The sequence below is a fragment of the Tachypleus tridentatus genome, chromosome 10, assembly GCF_004210375.1.
Source record: "Tachypleus tridentatus isolate NWPU-2018 chromosome 10, ASM421037v1, whole genome shotgun sequence".
NCBI lineage: Eukaryota > Metazoa > Arthropoda > Merostomata > Xiphosura > Limulidae > Tachypleus > Tachypleus tridentatus.
The window spans coordinates 159,517,923-159,537,109 of NC_134834.1; the positions used below are offsets into that span (position 1 = coordinate 159,517,923).

The 19,187-nt window shown below is 33.3% G+C and overlaps 1 protein-coding gene and 2 long non-coding RNA genes across 5 annotated transcripts in view; 1 reads left to right on the plus strand and 2 right to left on the minus strand.

Annotated features, from left to right (window-relative positions):
- Positions 1-6,168, plus strand: part of Spt7 — a 29,899-nt gene extending 23,731 nt beyond the window's left edge. For all 3 annotated transcript variants that reach the window (XM_076464885.1, XM_076464886.1, XM_076464887.1), the window contains exons 8-10: positions 1,470-1,670; positions 3,651-3,816; positions 4,399-6,168. In XM_076464885.1, coding sequence (XP_076321000.1) covers positions 1,470-1,670; positions 3,651-3,816; positions 4,399-4,428 — 397 coding nt within the window. In that variant the 3' untranslated portion in view covers positions 4,429-6,168. The remainder of the gene's footprint in view (positions 1-1,469; positions 1,671-3,650; positions 3,817-4,398) is intronic.
- LOC143230762 (uncharacterized) lies at positions 1,387-8,720 on the minus strand. Its single transcript, XR_013016620.1, has 2 exons — positions 7,501-8,720; positions 1,387-1,605 (listed from the first exon to the last, which is right to left on the minus strand). It is a non-coding gene; the product is annotated as an uncharacterized LOC143230762 (long non-coding RNA).
- Positions 8,721-9,296: 576 nt separating this feature from the next.
- Positions 9,297-12,594, minus strand: LOC143230763 (uncharacterized). The gene is made up of 2 exons (XR_013016621.1): positions 12,399-12,594; positions 9,297-10,804 (listed from the first exon to the last, which is right to left on the minus strand). It is a non-coding gene; the product is annotated as an uncharacterized LOC143230763 (long non-coding RNA).
- Positions 12,595-19,187: the final 6,593 nt, after the last annotated feature.

Genomic DNA, 19,187 nt, shown 5'->3' on the forward strand with positions numbered 1-19,187 from the left:
AATTGAAACAGTTGTAGTGCTATAGGATTATTTTGATTACATGCTTTCTTAAAATTGAAAATTGCAGATGCAAACTTTTTTTCAAAGGCAATTTATGCTGTATGATACTCTTGGATGTAATTTTATATGAAATGAATTTATACATCCACATTAAGTTCTACTGACTTTTCTTAATACCTCAATATCTCTGAAAAATTAACCAGTAAGATTTTTTTCAGTAAAATTGAAACTAAAGATATTTTTAAATTTGTGTTGTAATCAGTTTGATTTGCTTTTATAAACATACATTGAAAAATAGCAAACTCTTAATTTTTTTATAATTCTGAATTCTTTTATGGCTGTGATTTTTGATACACTAGACAGAATTTCTCATTCCATAGTTGTTCATATCTGAATATGTTGTGCAAAGTTTCACAAAGGAAGTAATTGTTTATAGCTATATCAGATTTTGAACTGATAGACTAGAGAGGAGATAGCTAGTCAAGAGCACCCACTAGAAATTTGTGTTTGATGGGATATTGAAGTTTGACTGTCACTCATATCAGGCACCCATGGCCACAAAGCACGAGGATGCATTAGCCCAATCGAAGAGCTTAATTTGGAATTTGTTAAGATTTGTTTATCATCTACTATCATGTTTTTTATATTTTGAGTTTCTAGTCTGTATTGTGTGATAATGCAAGTTTTCTACAAGATTTCGAACAAGATTCATCTAATACAAGAACTAAAAAAGATAAGGAAAAACCTACAGTTTTAGCTAAGATACCATCAAGTACCTCAGTTTTGTAAAAAAACGGATACCCTTTATAGTCCATATGAGTTATTACATTTGTTTCTATTAATGTGAATTAAATAATATCTATCTTCAGAATGTGTCTTTATGATCTGAATACTTTGATAATGCAGCTTCATAAGAAACTACTGATAATCTACAAATTTGTTAATTCAGTGAATTAATAGAAATGTCTAGTAATACTCTTCAATTTATGTAAAAAAAAACAAAGTTAAGAGTAGTCTACACTTGTTTGTTTACTTTATATTATTGGTAGGAAAACAGTACCTTCTGTATACTGTGTTTTAGCTAGTATCACCATCAAAAGCACATTCATATAAAATATGTACATAATTAAGGATAAGTGGGAAATGCTCTTTAAATTTATTTCAATAATATTGAGTTTAACAAACCAAAGTTGTTATGACAATAACAAAGTGTACTCATAACCAACAGCATGTATTGTTACAGAATACACATTGGTTGTACAGCCCAATAACAGCAATAACTTTAAAAGATTGATTATTACATTTATTAACAAATTAGTGTAATGTAACTGCCATGAAAAAAACACTAGGTGACATGTGGTTTGATTAAAAAAGACAATCTGTAGAGAAGTTATTAAATTGTTTTTATATAAAAGTTATTTATAGGTAAGTGACTGTAAGATCATTCTAGTTCATGCTTCATTGAACAGAATCAAAGAAGAGCCAGTGTCAGAGATAGAGTTCCCTGTCATGGAGGAGGTTGAAGAAACAACTAGTACTGAAACAGCTGAACCTCCACTACAGTTGGAAGAATTACAAACGATGGAGCCAGATCCTAGTTCATGTCTGAAAGGTGAAGACAACATTAAATGGCCTCCTGGCCAGTCTGGAAAGAAAGAGTCTGTTGAAATGTAAGTATGTAGTGATTTAATCCATAATATTAACATTTTAGTGCACAGTAATAGCTCTACTCTAGAAGCTAAAGATATTATTAAAACTAGCAAATAATCAGGTTGAAAGTTAATCTAATTTTTTAAAAATAAAAGTTGTTGAATCAGTTTCACTCAGCAATTTATTTTATTAATATGTGTAATAAAGGTACTTTTGATCCAGTGAAATTTTTTGAATCCATTATTTGTTAGTATAGATTCTTATCTTAAAATGACTAACTGCCATTAGATAAATACTTTATATGTGAATTTCTTTATTATTTTTTAATTATTTTGCTTATTTTCAAGAAATAAGATATATTGAACTTTAAGATTGTGCAAAATTTATTATTTTTTCATCTTCAAAACAAGCCAAATTGTGTTATTTTACATTCTACTAAATCTTCTGTTTTGTAAAGGAAATAAATTAATTATTGAGCTGAATAATTCTGAATTTTAAAAGAACATCTTACAATGACAGATGATTTTTGATATCTTCATGTTCTGTGTAACACTATGCAGATATGTCTCAGATTTGTAGACTCTGGTATATTACTAAGAATGTTATATTTAAAATCCAAATTAAAATAAATTTAAGGGTTACATGATTATCAGTATTATACAAGTGGCATTTAGTTTGGGGTGCAATGAATTTTTATTTGTTCTTTATTATATTCTCTTCTTTCTTTCTATTTTAATGTTGACACCTACCAACATGAATATCCATGGACAAAAAAAGAGATAATTCCCTAAAAATACAATTGGGAAAAAAAATATAATTCAGTCATATTTATAAACAAGAGCTTAAAAGTTAAGTTTACATGACTCTGTGGTATTATTATTTAGGTTTGTTATTTTTCCAACAAAGGTAATTTGAGCAGTAGCTCTGTTGTTCAGAGTGACACTGGAGAAGTAAATCTTAGAGGACTAATTTACAAAAGTAGCTCAAGATCTTTTCCTATCAGCTTACTAATTAGAGACCTTGTGTTTTAATTCGTAAGTCTAATATCCCTTACTTAACTTGCACTACATACATGACTGGTTATTTTCATACAACACAGGAGAAAGCTTTAACCTCTAGATATCATCTGCTTTACCAGTGAAGAAAGCTATTGTCATATACATCTTTCACAGAGTACAGTATTATATCAATATCTTGTGTGGGTGGAACAGGTTTTATCTCTAGAAAACAACAAATTTAAAAAGGCAGTTGGAGAAAAGCCTACAGTTTTTCATAACCATGTGTTATGCAATAGCTCCATAGATAAATGAACAAATTTGATTCCAAACTAAAATAAAGCAGAAAATGCAGGATATATTTAAATCATAGTGGTAAAAAATTTCCAAAAATGTATAGCATTTTGTATAGCTTGTTAGAATTTATCATTTGCTAATGTTGATCCACAATACATAAGCTGGTTCAAATTGAGTTGCATCGAAGCAGGTTGCTAATCAATTTTAATTTTCATGTTTCAGATAAATGTACAAGAGTGCATGAATTATGTGAGTGTTACATACGAACTTACATTGGTACACTGAGTTTTGGTACTACAGATAAAATGTTATATATATATAAATAGCAATTGCAAGACAAATTTGGGCTAGGTGATTAGGGAGCTGGACTCACTATCTTCAGGTCATGGGTTTGAATCTCTGTCTCACTAGATATGTTCTTCATTTTTGCTGTGGAGTCATTATAATGTGAAGGTCAATTTCACTGTTTGTTGATAATAGAGTAGCTCAAGAGTTGGCAATGGGTGTGGAAGATTTAGCTGTCTTCCCTCTAGCCTTTCACTGCTAATTTAGGGATGGCTAGCACACGTAGACCTCGTGTTGCTGTACAATAGCTTACAAAAAATTTGAGACTATCCTGTATGATGGATTTTTCTCAAAACAAAGCAAAACAGGAGATACTTAAAATAAATTCATTAAGAATAAATGATATATATTTTATTGACACAGGTCATCTGTTACTCTGGATCAAGAGGATGAAGTTATTAATGTCAGTGATTCTCCAGCTGCTTCTGCAGGAGAACCTGATGTGTCACAAAGCATACCTTCAGTTTCAGACAGTATGTCACCTACTATGGACAATATCCGTGTTGGAAAGCCACCACCAAAGAAAAAAGTGAGTGTTTTTGAAATCTGAATTTTAATACTTTTATAGGACTTTAGGTGTCATTGTGTGCTCCTTTTATTAACCACTCATATTTATTTAAATAAATACTGGTTATAAGACTTGTCAAGGAAATGTTGATTGTTTTGTAAAGTGCTGTAATACAATTTAAGACTTATTAAGGAAGTGTTGGTTCTAGATAGATTACTTCCATGTTGAAAAAAACTTATTATAATAAATGAAACATTAGTTGTGTTGACTTCACATTTCCATTTTAATGATCCAGTGTGTTAAAATATACCTTAATATACAGAACTTTAATAAACTGGTAGTCAGTTAGGTTAAAAAAAGAATTGTACTTATAGTGATTATATGAAAATGTGCATGACAAAAACATTATTTATGTGGACCTGTAGGCCAGTCCAAATTTTTAGTAACTATGCTGTTTGATCTATAAATTATGTAAAGTAACTGACTCTTAAAGTAGTATATTTTTTGTTTAATAATTTATTTACAAACATATTGTTTTTGTTGTGATAAAAATTTGTATAATATCTTAGTTGCCTGCTGTTTTTGTTGTTGTTTTTTTTTCAGAAAAAAATAAAACAATTGCCGGAATGCTGAACTTCGATTTTCCTTTTGTGCTAGTAATATAGTTTGTTGATTGGAGTTCAATTCAGATGTTTCAGATCCTTCACAACATTAGAGGCATATGAAACTGTACAAATAATCATTGGAACAACTGTACATATTTATGCCTTTTTTATCTGTATTTCATACTTACATATTTACCGTGTGTTATTAAATGTAAAAGTGCTTTTCTATACTCTAAATAAAGAATCAAACATTACTTTCCTGTGAGAAGACTGATTTAAAAATACTGTATATGCCATACATTAAAATTCAGCCCATGCTAAAAGTTTTTGCCAGTAGTTTTGTTTTACAAAAAATTAGAGGAAAAGAAGACAAAAGAGTGAAGTGTCATTAACAGAGAACATATTTCATTGATAAAATGTTATAAATGACTCTTAAGTTATGTAATAAAATATAGTAAACTAAGCTATCCAAAGCTCTATCATAGTAAACTAAGCTATCCAAAGCTCTATCTCTAATGCAGTAGGATTGGAGAGTAAATTTTCTTTTCATTAGGATAGTATTTTTCAAAATAATCAGGGCTCATGCTGTCGCTCGCCATATTTGCCAATGGCTATTATTTGTTTTTTGGTGAAGAAAAATTGTAATTGGCAAATATACAGGCAAAACACTGTTTGTTTACAAAATGCTAGACTGGTTCACTTCATCAACGTTTTTTCAATGCAAGTATGCAGTAAGCAGATAAAATCAATGACCCGTCTGCATTCATGCAAGGTCAGGATCGACAAACGTGTGAAAAATTGTTCAATCAACAGCGACCTAACGGCTTGACACGAATAACTCATTTATATGTGGTTGATTAGCAGCGCTATAATTAAAGGACGACCACGAAGATTGTGATGGCTTTCACATGTGTAATTACATCATCTAATGGCGCATGGCTTGGCTGGTAAGTTTAATTAAAAGCGGTTACTGGATTAGTACCATAATAAACAAGTACTTGTAAAAAACTAAATGTTAATTAGTAGAAAGATTATCTATAAATTGAGCCAATATGCAGCAAATTCATCAGATCTCAGAATGGCTTCTTCGCAGGCCAAACACCCCTTAGGCAGTGAAAGTTGTCTAATGCCTCCATCAAAAAAATCCAAAACTGAAACTGACAGTTCACGATCATTCCAAGAAAAATGATTGAATGAATTTAACTGGCTCAAATATGAAGCCTCTACAAAGCAAATGTTTTGCACATTGTGCATTAAAGTACAAAACTCAAACACTTTCAAAACTGGTTGTGCAGTGATGAAAAAAGACAACCTAACCAAGCATCAAAAAACAATAGGTATTTATTGACTGAGTAAATGTTGAGACTTATTTGGATATTTGAGTGATGATATATATTTTATTAAGCAGGGCTCTCACTAGAGAAAATTGGGAGAAGTGGTCTCCTAAAACAGACCAAACCTCACCCTTCGTAAACTTAAGGAAAAGTCATCTTATACAGATTATATTATAGAAGAAAATAATGCTATTGACTGTAAACTTTTCCATAATTATATAAATTAGAGCAAACCTTCTCCCTGTTTTGCAAGTCTAGAGAGACCCCTGTTTAGCAGCATATAATAACAGTTACTTTTAATTTAGTGACTCGTCTTCCCATGTCATTATTGTAATGATTTGTGTGTGAAAAACATTGAACTTTGTAACTGTGAAACTGTTGTTTTATAATAAATTTGATTAATAAATTCATTGAAATAAAATGTATGATAAGAACTTAGTTGTCATTTATTCTTTGACTGTCTTATCGTATGTGACTGGCTGGAGGGTTGGATACGGATCAAACCTTTCTGGCTAAAACACTGGCTAAAATTGGCTACCAAAAAAATCATTTGGCTAATAGCCTGGCTACAGAAAAATTTAGTCCAGGGTAAGCCCTGATAATTTTAGGTCACTGGTTTATTGTAACCTTCTCTTGATGCCATAATATTTCATGCTGAATAGAAATACAGAAGCTAAACATCAAACTTTATTCAAACAATTTTGAATAGTGCTGGTATTTAACATCAGGAAATGGTATTGATTGTGATAAATAGAATTATTTTTGAAACAGTTTTGTTGATGTGAACATAGCCTGTTTGTTATGTGTGCCACAAGAGTGCATGTTAAGTAATTACATAGGTGTAGATTGTGAAGTAAATTCATGATCAATCTAAAGAGGTTTTGTAGTTCTAAAATGGTTTTACACCATTAAGTATCTTTAGGCATTCATGTATTTTTTTATAACATGCCACACATAGATTTACATTGTTAAATGAATTCAGGTATCCAAGTATTGTTGTTTTTACCCTGTAATTATAAGAGATTACTCAGTTCTAAAATGTATACAATACAGTGAAATGTTTTAGAAACTTAAGAATTCCACAGATCTGTAAGGACTCTCCTATGAGAAGAAGGGATTTAAAATGCTATGTCTGTTACCACATGCACTTGCAAAGTATATAATGTAAAGTATTTGATGTGCACTTGAAAGTAAATTCCACATAGTATTAGCTTTCCAAGCTAAAATAAAACCAACAAAACATAACTTTTACCAGTCTATAAGAATCGTAGATGGAGTACCTGTCTCTGTATGCTTTCCACTGAATTTTACATACACTAAAGTGCTCCGACACTTACAAAGATTAAATTTTCTCTTTTTATGGTATACTTTGAGTGTTTGAGTCTGTTTAAAAAGTTGGATTAGCAAAATTACTGAAGAACAGTAAAGACAGAAATGTGTGGACATAAACTTTCATAATTTTGTAGGATAAAATAAACTCATGGAAAACTTTCTGGTTGATGCAAAAGCAAGAAGAATTGACAGTTACCATGATTTGGTTACATAGGGAAAAAAATGTTTACATGATCACTTTACATTTTAAATGTTATTAGAAATTAAAAATGTTGCAGTGCTAAATCATCATAAAGGAATAATGTGATAGTAGTAAGATAGTAAACGTATCATCTTAAAACTTCAGGAATATTTAGGGCAAAATAAACAGTAGTATTTGACACAGTGCCATTAAAAAACATCAATTCAATACCAGTCAAATACTAATTAAATACCTTCATCTTCCACAGTAAAGTTTAACTCTTTCGGCATGGTTGGCGACCGCAGTCAACTTGTAGGCTCAGCGCGTCAGACGACCTTCCTTTATTCCTGTTATTTCTATGTATTGAATTTAACATACAGTGGAGCGCCATTAAGCCGCGGACCACTAAACCGCAAAATCGCTTAAGCCGCTGTAGCAAGTCTTGTGAGCGAGGATTATCGCGGCTCACCGCTAATTTAAGAACGTGTAAAAACGCGGCTTACAAATTTAATCCTGGCTTTATAACTTCAAGGGGATATTTAAAAAGGATTTCTTTAATTTGGGAAATAAATAAAATATATTACAATAGAAATCGACCGTTAATCTATCTTATCCGCTCTCTATGTCAGCTTTATGGAGGCCGCCATTGTTACCGAATCACACCTCTCCATACATTAAAGTTAATCCGCGGTAAATCCGTGAAAAAAGTGATCAATAATTAAAGTATTATTTTTAATTCGATAATCCGATATTTTTATGGAATTGTATAAATATTGGCCACAAACCCAATAGAAATCACTTCAGTTTCTGAATTAATAGTGAGCATATCATATTGACAAATTTCTACCCCATGAGTACCAAACGTAAACATGCATCGTATGACGTTCAGCAAAAGCTGAATGTCATAGAAAGAATACGAAACGGCGAAACTCGCGCTAAAGTTAGTAGAGAGTTAGGCATACCTGAGTCTACATTGCGTGGGTAGATTAAAGATGAGAATAAATTAAGAGGATTTCTTGATGAGGGTGGTTTGAAACACAAGAGATCTAGAACAGCACAAGATCCTGAGTTAGACAAGGCAACGTTCAATGCGTTTTGTGAAGCCAGAAACAATGGAATTCCCATATCTGGACCAGTTATTCAAGCACAAGCAGAGAAACTACACAAGGAACTTCATGGCCCTAATGCAGATCCAGAGTTTACTGTTTCAAGTGGTTGGTTAAGAAGGTGTAAGCAGCGACATGGCATATTGCAAAAGCGAACGATCGCAATGCATTAGTCGTTTGTGTTAAAACGGCACTTGTCAATTGTATCTGAATAGTCAATACATTAATATTATAATGATCACGCAATGGCCCGGATGAGGCTCCTCGGCGGAGCTGTTGGCGACTTCGGCTTTTCACTCGCAAAGGTTTAAGCCGCGGACCACTTAAGTTGCGGTTAAGCAGGTTGACCTCCCAAATACCGCGGCTTAACGGCGCTCCACTGTTTATAGTATTGGGTACAATCACTGAATATTTCAAGGACTTTTGTTGAGTTATTGCCAATATATCATGCATTTAGTACTGATACCATAATTAGTTGAAGTATCAAACATATATATTCAGTGCCATGCCAAACATTAAAAGTTGTTATTCAGCGCCGAAAGGGTTAAATAGAAATTTTCAATTACAATTGTGATCATCTCAAAATACTTTCTATAGAAAGCAAGTGGATACACAGCAATAATAAAGGCTCCATGTCAGGAATACATACTTTTGTTCATCTTGGAGGTAGAAATATGAGGGTATTCTGTTGTTATTTGTGGAAATACCACAAAAGTTTGGTAAAACTACGATGGTGTGCCACAGCAATAGTGTAGTGATTTAGAATTGTAGTGCTCATTTTACCACTGTTAAGTTTTAATTTTGTCATGCACATAAATTGTTTTGTAACTGTGGTAATCTTGTAAAATTGCTCAGCATCTTAGTTTCATGATAAATATTAGTAATTATATTTACATTTGGCATAAACACACAACAACAACAAAACTGAAACTATTGTTTGAAATGTTTGAAATGCTGTATTCAGTTATACATATTTTCCACAAATCTTATCAACAAGTTGTTATTTTCATTTTGTTTTTGATTTTATTATCTGAAGGTGAATATTAACAGAGAATCATTAAATTCATTACTAGGTACATGAGGTACTATAATATATTTTTAAAGTCACTTATTACGAGGAGCTTAATTTGTATACTGTATATAATAAATAGATGAAGCCAGTTGATTAGTTAACTACACTCCGAGAGCAGTTGGCTAGTTAAAATTATATATATATATATTACATCATTTCATGTTACATAGTTACTTATACCACAAATGACTTATCATTTGGGGATCCTACATATTTTCTAGAATTAAATTTCAGCTTGAGAATAAGGTATCAGTAAAGTAGGAAATCTCAGTATATAGTTTTTCAGTTTGATTCAAATACTTTTGTTTTCAGAGAGATTGGTATTACAGATAAAAAGTTCCTTATTTGTGGTTTTACAATATGGAAAAAAGCGCATCCATACAAAAATTCAATCATCAATACTAAGATATTGTTGTAGTAAGCCATGACATTCTGTCTTGGCAATCCTGAAGTTTATTAGTCTTTCTTTATCAACACTGTGGTGTACCAGTATAAAACTATAGTATACCCTTGTGTAAATTAATTGAAACAAATGGTCATTTTACAATATTTTCAGCATGGCGGCCGGTGTAGGCTCGCTGGATCCGCTTATTTCCTTTAATCGTCATTTTTTTCACACAGACGGCGTCATTAGCTGTTTTCTGCAGTATGGTCGATCTATTTTTGGGATATATGACGAAATTTTGAGGAATATTACGTCATTCGAAACTGCGTTAGAAGGGCAAGGAGACCAGTAAAAAAAAAAAAACAACTTCTTATCAACCCAATGAAGAAAAAACGGTATCAATGGGGTCTGAAATACAATAATTGGACGCAAGAACAATGGAGGAAGGTGTTATTCAGTGACGAGACTCATTTCTTCGTACAGGGTCAAAGAAGTCTGCATGTTCACAATCTCCAGGTGAGAAACTTCGAGAATCTCACATCAATCAGTTCGTAAAACATCCCTTGAAGAAGACGTTTTGGGGCTTTTTCAGCTACTATGGCGTCGGAGGCTTTCATATCGTAGAAGGTATGATGCGAGGACCACAGTACATCGAAGTTTTGCAGAGAAGAGTTGTTCAGAAATTGAAAAAAAGAGATTTCCAGATGGATCTGGCATTTTTCAGCAAGATCTGGCTCCGTGCCACACATTGAAACTTGTGAAGAATTTTATGACTACAACACGAATAAAGGTGCTGGACTGGCCTGGAAACTCTCCGGACTTAAATCCTACTCAAAATCTTTGGACGATTTATAAAGAAAAACTTTGGGGAAAAGATTGTGCTACGAAAGATAAGCTAATTGAGGCCATAATTGAGGTGTGGTACCGCAATCCAAAAATTAGTAAAAATTGCAGTCAAATCGTGGACTCAACGCCAAAGCAGATTAATGATCTTCTGAAAAATAAAGTCGGTCATATCATGTATTAATTTGCGAGTAATTTTTAGATTCTCAGAAATAAAACGCAAAAAATTGAAAAAATCGTAATTTTCTGTCTTGTTTCTATTAATTTGCACAAGGGTGTATGTACACCTCTTATTACAATGGCAAAATTATAGTAAAGCCTGGTATCTTATTTGATTACCAAGGCAATAATGGGGTAAAACATTGTTCATAGTGAAGCTTTATATAACCTGAAGCTAACTATTCATTGGAAGCAATGCTAATCATAAAGGCCTCGTTGTTTAGGTGCTCGATTCGCAACCTGTGGGTCATAGGATCGAATCTCAGTGCCATATGTATTCGTCCTTTCAACTGTGGGCTGTGTTATAAGTAATAGTTAATCCCACTATTCGTTGGTAACGTCTAGCTCATGAATTAGCAATGAGTGTTTTCCCTGTGATCAGCATATCTAATTTAGGGACAACAGGATAGGTAGCCTTAATAGCTTTATTGTAAATAAACTAACTAACCCTAATGTAATCATATAATTACGAAAATATGGTAACACATAACTTGCCACTGTGTGAAGTGGCAAAGTCAAAGTAAGCATTATATTTTTCTATAGTATAGTTCAACATGTTTTTAAAACAGTGTACAGTATTATTATTTTTTTTATAAATACGGATAGCAAGAGTAAGTGACTAATGAAATTCTAAGTTGTATTGTTGTTTTCTTTTATTTATACCTATACTGTGAGAAGTGTATTTATAAAGAATATATGGTAAGCAATTTTTCAGATTCCAATCCTTGTATGAATAAATACTAGTTTGATATAATTTGGGTTGATGTTATCAAAGACCGATGTAGTTTTGGTTTGGTTTGTTTGGGAATTTCGCACAAAGCTACTCGAGGGCTATCTGTGCTAGCCGTCCCTAATTTAGCAGTGTAAGACTAGAGGGAAGGCAGCTAGTCATCACCACCCACCGCCAACTCTTGGGCTACTCTTTTACCAACGAATAGTGGGATTGACCGTCACATTATACACCCCCACGGCTGGGAGGGCGAGCATGTTTAGCGCGACGCGGGCGTGAACCCGCGACCCTCGGATTACGAGTCGCACGCCTTACGCGCTAGGCCATGCCGGGCCACAACCGATGTAGTAAACAATGGTAAAATCAAAGGCCATTTTTATCTTCATAACCAGTGGTTCCCAACCAGGGGTGCGAGATAACATTTGTTTTGGCCACCTTCATCTTTATTCTTAAATAAATAATTACTGTGAGGGGTGCGAGAACACATTAAAATTTTTTAGGGGTGCGGGGCCTAAAAAAGGTTGGGAACCATTGCTCTTAACACTAGAATATTTGTTCGGGCAAAATAATGTAAGTTCTTATTATACTGTGTTTTAATACAACAAAACTTGTAAAACCCAGTGATTTATAAAATAATATGATAAAACATTAGATAAACGTTTACATATAAGTTGGAAAATGTTTCATCAGTTTTTAATACCGTAAGTTGTACTTTCACACTTAATTAAAACTTGTAATAAATAATATAACACCGTCACAGATAAAACAATAATAAAATATTGCTTTAAGTTCCTACCAATAACTGTAGATAGTTGTATTTGTAACTCTTTCGATTCACTCTAATGCTGGTTGTACAAAAACGGATAACTATCTTGTTGTTGATATGAAGGGAAACATAAAAACATTTCATTCATCTTAAATAAGCAGTAAGTGTACAGAAGCGTACCAAGGTTTACATGTACTTCTTGAACCAAATCACATGATGCCCTCCATATTAGCATTCTCGTGATTTTTATAGCACACGTCTTTGAAATTTTATTCAAAACATTGTTCTAGTTATGAAATCTCGCCTTCTGTGCTCTTCGCTTTAAATAATATTTTATCAAAATATTCTTGTATTGAAATTGAACAAGGTTAAGTAACTAGTACATTTTATGTAAATTGTTTACAAATTTTTATTTGAGTACGCAAGAAGGGGTTGTTCTGATGCAACAAGCTGCTCGGCTGCTGTGTATGTATTTGTAATAGGAGTTGCTTTTGTTTTTGTTACTTCACATTTTCACATATGTGTAAGGCCTAATGCATAAAAACAAAACAAAAGCCAAATGGGAATGAGAATGTTCAACATAAAATAATCTGGACAGTTTTGGCTTTAGAATATCAAATTTATTTTACTTATTCTTTTATGAGCTCATAATTTTTCTAAAATTTTAGCAAGTCTAATAGAGATGACAGTCACGCAGTGTGCCATAGATATATTTCAAAGTAGTAATTTAAAGTGACGAAAAGCAAAATATTGTACCTGTGTAGGAATGTTAAGTGTGGTTTTCCGGACTGTTTATCAATTTATGAGAACAACTCGTCCTTGAATTAGTCTGTATATGTGATGGTTATGGCTTAATCGGAAATACCTTGATTATCTTTCCAGTTTATAACTTATTTATAGTTAGTACTTAGAAGCGGCGACCTTTATATATGTATATATATCTATAATATTACGATAATTTTTGTTTGTTTGGTAGGCCTATTTATGAGTATTTCTGCATATTAGAAAACTTTCCATTAAAACAAAGTTGTGTAATAAATTATAACAAATACGAATCTTGTTTTGTGTGGAAAGATCTAATACATTTTCATTCATATTTCGCTTGATTTAGAATTTTAGATGAATAGTTTAATAAAGTATAAGTTACTCACAGCGAAGCCTGAAGAGCGGGTTTTACACGAAATTAGGCGTTAAAGGTTTTATTTTGACCACTGTTGTTATAATTTACTTGTTTAATATAAGTTAAAAATTACAATACACTGTCAAGATTTAAGTAACATTTACTCACCTATGCAATAAAACTAGCTTCAGCGAATTAAAAATTTGCAAGATGAAGAATAGACAAGCTGTTAAATTTCTGGTTCGTGTAGGAATATTACTTACTAAATGTTTATGGCCCCCGCTCGTACAGCAGTAAATCTTCGGATTTACAACGCTAAAATCAGGGGTTCGATTTCCCTCGGTGGACTCAGCAGATAGCCCAATGTAGCTTTGCAGTAAGAAAATACACACACTAAATTTTTACCAAAATCTATGAGAAGTTTAAAAACTTTTATAATAGTAAAGTAAATGTTTACTTAATATTTTGAGGCATTTATTAGCACATAGGATATCAGGTTTACATTTGCAAATCCCACAATGGGTCAGCAGAAGTTTCTGGACTTACAACGGTTCAATTCTGGTTCTATTTCCCACGATGAACAGAAAAAAATGAACAAAAACGCAACTAATATGCATGTTGACGCGGGAAAATCTCATGGGATTAGTTGGTTGTCAAATTGAAAGTTTGTGGAATTATTGAGGATTATGACAGTAGGTTACAATTTGCCTGTGAAAACTTGTAATTACTTATCAATTTTGGTGGCCATGTTAGTTTTAAGTTAGCAGTAGGCTTACTAATATAGTTAATAAATGAAATGAAATGGCCAAATTAGGCCGTGATTTAACATCATGAAAAATAATCTGTATAATAATAGGCTTGTTTGTGTGTTTGTTACAGAAGTCGTGTTCCAGTATGCATATTTAGATATCAGACAGCCAGGTGCGTTCACGTAACCATATTATTTAAAGTTACATGTAGCATTTTGGGTTATTTGAATGTGTGTACAGAGGCTTCATAATTTGAACTGTATAGAAGCGTCATTCCACAGTAATTCAAACCTGAGAAAAGTTTCATGACTAAATCATCCTAGTTTACTGTGGAGTTTTTGTGAATGATTCATTCGAATGTATTTAGAAGCTTCATTGCTGGATCGTCTTAACCTGTGTAAGAGCTATATCATTGGTTCAATCTTGAAACTTTCTTGACTCGATCAGCCTGACTTGTGTAGGAGATTCGTAAGTTGTAAAGGGATTTTAATTGCTTAAATATCTGCCTTGCTAATTTTTATCTTCCTCTTTTAATTGCAGTGACGTAATGGGATGAGTACTTCTGGTATGAAGCTTGTAAGAATGGTAAACGTTTCACAAACTACTTCCTGAATAGAACGGGAAATAAACAGTTGTGAACAAGCACGAAAAATTGTTCACAAAGAAAATGCAAGGTGATTATATTGCAAGAAGTCATTAGAATATTGACTTAATTGGCCAATGGACCACTTGTATAATAAAATTGACGTTCAAACACAACTTATATTAAAAAAAACAACAACTACATTCGACTTACTGAACTTTAAATTTATTAATGATATTAATTGTTACTACAAGTGAAATATTTGTCAATGCTCAAAAGAGAATTCAAAGGTCAGCTAAAATTAAAAGGGAATTTCAGATGTTCTACTTGCCCATTATTACACACTCCGCACCTCCAATGGCTTAGCAGTAAGTCTGCAAGTTTACGAATTTAAAAACCAGATTTCGATACTTGTGGTGGACAGAGCACAGGCAGCCCGTAGCTCACCATGAAGTTTTTTTGTTTTGTTTTTTTTGCTTAACTGCAAGCAAACAACCAACTCACGTAAGTGCTCGTACGCTTGAATGATTAAAACGAAATTTAGATATGCGTTTTAAAATACTTGGGACATTTCAGTGTTTTGCTTCGGTATTTGTTTAAGAGAAGAAATGACCAGTGAAACACCATTCTCGATCTCCAAACCAGGGCTCGATTTTTTTTAAATGTATCGATTGCGGATAGTCCATTATGTAGCTTTGCGCTAAAACAAATATATTCGCGAACCTCGCTTTAGGAAACAGTTCAGGATTAATTTGTCGGCATCATGACAGAATGGACAAGATGGCCGGCAGAAAAGAAGTGGTCATGTAAGTTAAGAAACTACTCAGAAAGACGAACAACTCAAACACTGAATTTTTTATTACACATTATCAGAACGTAACAAAACGTACAAGAAACCAATGTTAAATCAGCTTAGGACTAATTTATGTGTATGTAAGATAGAACAGACGTTATAATTCACAAATACGTATATTTCAAGAATATGTGAACCTTTTCTTGACATTCTTTTTATTATTATTGATGTGTAATCAAGAAGTATTAGCCTACACAAATAATGTGTAGAATAAGTTTGTAAGCTTTGTAGAGGTGTACCATAAATTATGATATTATCAACACTCAGTGCGAAGTTTAATATAAGTCGGTTTTTAAAATAAATGTTTTACATTATAGAGGCAGTCTGTATGGGTTATATAATTATTTTTAAATTACATATCGAATATATATACGAGTAATTAGAAAGTTGTGATCATATTTCGTGACTTGAGAACAACAATGATAGTATGATACTTCTGATTCAAATCAGGTTGGCTGCCAAGTTAAATCCACAATTTTCTTAAATTTGTCTGTTGTGGTTTAAAAATCAAGGCTTCTCGGTGGCTGAACAGTAATTCTGAAGACTTATAGCGCTAAAAATCGGGATTCTTTTTCGGTAATTGTTTCTTTCTTGCCAGTTGCCCACACAGGCTAGCTTCGTGTAGGGACCAGGATGTTGTTGACGTATTGTTACGATATCGTATTTTTGTAAATTATTTTTTGTTATTCGCTGTAGATGTATCGCCTAATTACTGACGTAACTAATGGTTTTTCGCACGCGCACTATGTATTGTCCTTTTGATATTCAAAATAAAATGTCTCAGTTTCTAAAGATTCTAATCTTTTTTATCTTCCGTAAGCCTTGTGCTTTTAGTAAACCGTTTTATGAAATATCGACAGGTTTTGGTGCAGTTAACATTGGAACAGTGAACGTTTTCGTTAACTGTACATCCAGCGTGAATTTCGACATTCTACAGGGTGGCCCGTAAGTCCCTACCCATCCATATGTTATTATGTTATATTCAGTAATACTAATGATGAGTTGAAGGCAGCTGTTACCGCGGCATTTGGAACAATAACCCCTGCTATGTTGAGGAAAATGTCTCACAGAACATGGCATCGCATAATATTAAGCAGCGAGAATGAGGGACAGCACACAGATACACTGGATACATAAGATATATGGATGGGTAGGGACTTACGGGCCACTCTGTACGTTTAAATTAATTGCAACAAAGAAAGAGAGTTCCTACGTGGATCTACCAAGAGAGAATGATTTTTGTGTATTGCGCACATTTGTAAATTATTGTATATATGTTACTATTTGCTGTTTGTATTTTTTATGTTATACATCTATAAAACTACGAAACTGCAGACTTGTTGATTTTATTTTGTTACGTATTATACAGAGTGGTAATATAGGATCTTAACAGTATGAACACTGACATCCATCTCAGACATGGAACTTTGCTGAAAATCTCTCAGACTCATTGTCGGCTTCACAGTGAAGCCTAACCAGGCTTCTGCTTGTCCAGCTACTTTGTTTCAAAATGTGGACTGATCTGAGTAGTAGTGTGAAGTACATTCCACTTCTTAATGATCTACTTCATTTTACTCAAAAGGATAATCAGCGACTTTGAAGTTTATTGTAACTTTTCCCTACAGTTTTATCCTTTACTTGTTTGGAAAAGTTCTCGGTCTTCGTGGCTGGTTTGTAGTATCACTTTTTTGATATTGCTTGAACAAATGCATTTACTCTGAATCCGAGTTCAACCACTTTGATTACACAGGTACAGAGACAATTGCACTAATCTTGTAATCTCTTGTACCTGAACAGATGTAGGTTTGTCGTTGTAATGGGATTAAATACTTATACAGTAGAAAATATTCTAATTTTTTTTGAAAATGTAACTTACTTAACGCTAGTATTTTGTAAGTAGTTTTCTTAGTTTGTGTCGATTCTAAACATAAAGTTCCATTTGAAAGTTTCATGATTGCAAACTCAGACGGCAACAAAATTTGGAAACTTTTCAGTGGGGGTGAATACTTCAAGGCACTGTTTGCAGTAAACATATCTTTAATGAGCGAGTTAAGATAGAATCTGATAATGTAATTTTGTTAAACTGGGCAAAAGTATTCGTATCAAATTAAATAAATTCGATGGAAAATTAGGTAATTGAAATTTGTATGTACATTATTTCAAGTTATTGAATGATATTTATTTATCGTATACTGGGCGTCTCAAAATGTTGTAACTGTAGGCACTTTAGTGAATTTTACAGAATATGTTGCACGTGTTGACCTGGTAATGTGAAACAAATTTGGATTAACTCAACATGCTTCGACAGTGACGTAATAAGTCATATATATGAAATTGAGAAAGCTTGCTTGTTTTTGAATATCGCGCAAAACTACTGGCGGGCTATCTGCGCTAGCCGACCCTAATTTAGCAGTGTAAGACAAGAGGAAAGGCAACTAGTCATCACCTCCCACCTCCAACTCATGGGCTACTCTTTTACCAACGAATAGTAGGATTGGCCGTCACATTATAACGCCTCCAAGGGTGAAAGGACGAGCATGTTTGGTGCGAGGGGGATTCGAACCCGCGACTCTCAGATTACGAGCCTAACGCCTTAATCCACCTGGCCATGCCGGGCCATTGAGAAAGCTGCAAGTCACAGATGTTTCAGGCATCATGTATATAGTTAAAGTGATTGTGGACAGAAGCACTGTTTGATGGTCATACCTAAATATTACACCTGCGTCAGGTGTTCGGATTCTGTGCATTTGTAATAGATTTGATTTTCATCACAAGAAACATTACCCCAGTCAACATGTCTACAAAACCAATAAACGGCGTTGAGTCATAAACATCTCCAAGAGAAATTCAGGTTTTAGTCTCGCTGTTTATTGAAGAGGTTTATTTGGTATAAATCTTCTGTGCGTTGTTTAGATTTTAATTAGTATTGTTCCATCACCTCTATCCCTAAAAAAAAAAATTACTGAACATAGTATCCCTAAAAAAAATATTACTGAACATAGTTACTGGTGAGAACTGGAATTTTCAACTTAGCCAATAGCTTATATGCGCAAGAGACTTATGACTCACCTATTGAGCTAACGACCAGAAAAAATAAGCCAGCATGCAGCACTGCCCCTTCAAGAGTTCTACCCATCTTTATGAATCGAGAAATGGAGTTGCCACTTTAATAAAGTGCTCACTGTTCAGCGCCATCGTCTTTCGAACACTGAATCTTCAAACTAACCAGCATACCAGCGTAGATAGTAAGAGGGATCTTTAGATATTCCTTGGTAGATCGTTTAGGCAGAGTATTCATGATGAAACTTTGTAGAATGGACGGCAACTGACCTGAAGACGAAAGGCGGAAGACTTTCGAAACGTCGTCCTCTACACTTGTGTCTCCACAACAGCCAGTTGCCGTCCATTATAAAAAGTTTCATCAAGAGGGATCTTTCATTGAAAAGGTAAACTTATGTGTATTCATATATATTAAGAAAACTTCGCAAGCATAATGTTTCATATCTTGAAATGT